At 40.3% G+C, this 2,672-nt stretch overlaps 1 protein-coding gene across 1 annotated transcript in view; it reads right to left on the bottom strand.

Annotated features, from left to right (window-relative positions):
- mybbp1a (MYB binding protein (P160) 1a) overlaps positions 1-2,672 on the bottom strand; it is a 13,880-nt gene that overhangs the window by 1,666 nt on the left and 9,542 nt on the right. The window contains exons 24-26 of the mRNA XM_031869282.1: positions 2,506-2,619; positions 526-627; positions 295-419 (exon numbers count right to left, since the gene is read on the bottom strand). Of these exons, the coding sequence (XP_031725142.1) occupies positions 295-419; positions 526-627; positions 2,506-2,619 (341 nt within the window). The remainder of the gene's footprint in view (positions 1-294; positions 420-525; positions 628-2,505; positions 2,620-2,672) is intronic.

Below are 2,672 nucleotides of genomic sequence, written 5' to 3'. Positions count from 1 at the left end.
ACACACACACACACACACACACACACACACACACACACACACACACACACACACACACACACACACACACACACACACACACACACCAGTTTAGGATATTAGTACTGTACGCAAAGATTTTTATTTCAACTTTTTTTGTAACTTATTTTACAGCAGAACTGCGACGTTGTTTTTCACAGATCAATCTTTTTTTTTTCAACAGTTTTTATAAAAAAAAAAAAGAGAGAAAGAGAGAAAAACATGACTATAAAAATTAGTATTTTCCCCCAACAACAGCAAGATCCGCAGACTCACATGACTCCAAAGTGTTTCACCACGGCCCAGTAGTTGTCCTCCAGCTTGCCGGTCTTCTTGAAAGCGATGGTGCTGGTCAGGGACTGCAGGACCTTCTGAAGGGGCTCCAGGTCCACAGAGAAGTTCTACAAAGAGCAGGCAGCAGAAGCAGAGACTTGAGTCTGGACCAAAACCACATCAACGCTTCCCTCTCTCAGGAGTTGACCGTCACCCTCGCGGACCCACACCTACCTGCTGGTGAACGTGCTTGACCAGGAACTGACAGAGCTCCAGGGTTTTCACCACCTTCTCCTTCACCACCTTGCTCTCAGTTGGACCGACCTGCTGAAGACTCTGAGAGGAAAAGAGACACTGGGGTCAGACTTGCCTCCTCATCAACTGATCGAGTAATTGCCATCCACCTCTTATTTGACAGCTATGATGCAGTTTGACACATGGTTACAGTAATGGTTGCGAGTGTTTTAGACCCCTAGGCCACCACAATAATAAGCGTTTTAACGTGAAGGCAGTGGTTGGTCTTCACTGATGAAATGGAAGTGTTGATAGGGATTTTTCTCTGGTAAGCAAATGTTACCAAAATCTTTTGTGCAGCTGCTTACACTTCATGTTTAAGACCTTCTATTCAACAAACTGCAAACATTTAACAAATATTTCATTAACACTATAATGTAGTTGTTAAAGTTCTGATTACATCCCTATTTTTGCAGACCTATTCATTCAGTTTAAACCCGGTATTTCTGCACATGAAGTTGCACATGAAGATCAGACTATATTAATATTTTGAGTATTATACAATTTGCAGAATTAGACTCCAGCGGGAGCTGCATAAATTTTGTTCCCCACTCGTGTGATCCAAACATTTCCAATAACTCCAAAGGGATGTTAAATCTAAAAGTCAAAATGTAATAATTAAAAAAAAAGATGTTCAATTAATCAATTTTTTAAATTTTCTTTTGCAGGGGCTATGACGACATGAACTATGACGACAGACAGTCGCTTAATTCGAAAACCTCAATAGAAGACATTAGGTAGAGCCCTACTGCTTACAACTACATTACACCATTTTAAAGACCATTCATCAAATGTTTTACTATATTCATTAGGAATGTTAGACAGGGAGACTTAAAGTAAAGTTGTTAGTCATTTTGAAACATTACAGTTTATATTAAACAAAGCTCAGTAAAGTAGAGAAGCTCAGAAAACGAGAGCTGACGTTACATCTTGGAGTTAAAAACAGAAACTTATGGATCAGTTATGTCGTTTGGTGGATCTGTTTTTGTCTCAGAGGAAAAGGACGGAGACACAGGGGTGAGGTGGTTTGGTGAAGAATTGCAGAAGCATGAAATGATGAACTTGTTTACATCTCAGCTGTCCTGTGGACACCAGAGTTCAGCAGGTGCAGCTCTAATCATAGTTCATCACATTTCATAAACCTTCCAGAACAATATAATAAACCCCAGCCCTCGAGACTAAAGGATGTTGTTCTGTAAATGTCTCCACTGACAGTGAAGAATTGATGGTGGTAGTTACAGCCTCATGTTATATTAGGGATAAAAAAATGACTTTTAATCAGTTCAGAGGTTTACAGAATTTAAATTGGGGAAAAGAGAGCGCTGGTATCTAATGGGTACTTGGTTATCAGCAGATACCCTGAGTTTGGGGATTGGAAATGATAATGGCGGAGAAACGTTGAAAACAGGGCTGTGTTTCTGAGAACATGAAAAGTTAACTTTATAGAGATACATGGTTCTCAAAGGACAGCGATGCTACAAACACAATGATTTTATTGAGGATTAAACTACCAAACAGTATAAACAAGAGTTCAAATTAGCAGTTGGTTTATTAATTATTAATGTTTTCTATTTCCAAATAACTTACATAACCTTTAAGCCTTTTGTTAACAGAACAACTAATCACATTTCCTCACTTCCTGGGTGTATTTATTTGTATTAATTTATTTGACTGTGAATTAGAGTGCTTTATTATGCGCTTTATCTCTTAAAAGCCTGACCAGGGAGAAGGACTGTAAATTAGCTCCGGCTAGAAGTCCCGTACACACTGCATCAATGCTAATGTTGCTCCTTGTCTGGATGTGTAAATAGGCAACTGTTTAACAAGTTTAATATAATTGTCAATTATACAAAGCGATGCATCTCAGTGGTCACAGATGCAAAGTGTTGACCCCTGTGATGTAAAGCGGTGTTGACCTACCGCCGTCAGCTGACCTGCGACCGTCACACAGAGCTCCGTCCACGGAGCACCGCTCAGCAGCTGCTGAACCTCCCTGCTCTGCATCGCCCGCAACACCAACACACATGCTTGGCCCTAAACACACACACACACACACACACACACACACACACACACACACACACACA

Source organism: Anarrhichthys ocellatus, unplaced genomic scaffold, assembly GCF_004355925.1.
Source record: "Anarrhichthys ocellatus isolate YVR2014 unplaced genomic scaffold, GSC_Weel_1.0 scaffold46, whole genome shotgun sequence".
Classification (NCBI taxonomy): Eukaryota; Metazoa; Chordata; class Actinopteri; order Perciformes; family Anarhichadidae; genus Anarrhichthys; species Anarrhichthys ocellatus.
Note: the sequence above shows the minus strand (reverse complement) of the source record. Positions and strands in the feature narration are given on the sequence as shown.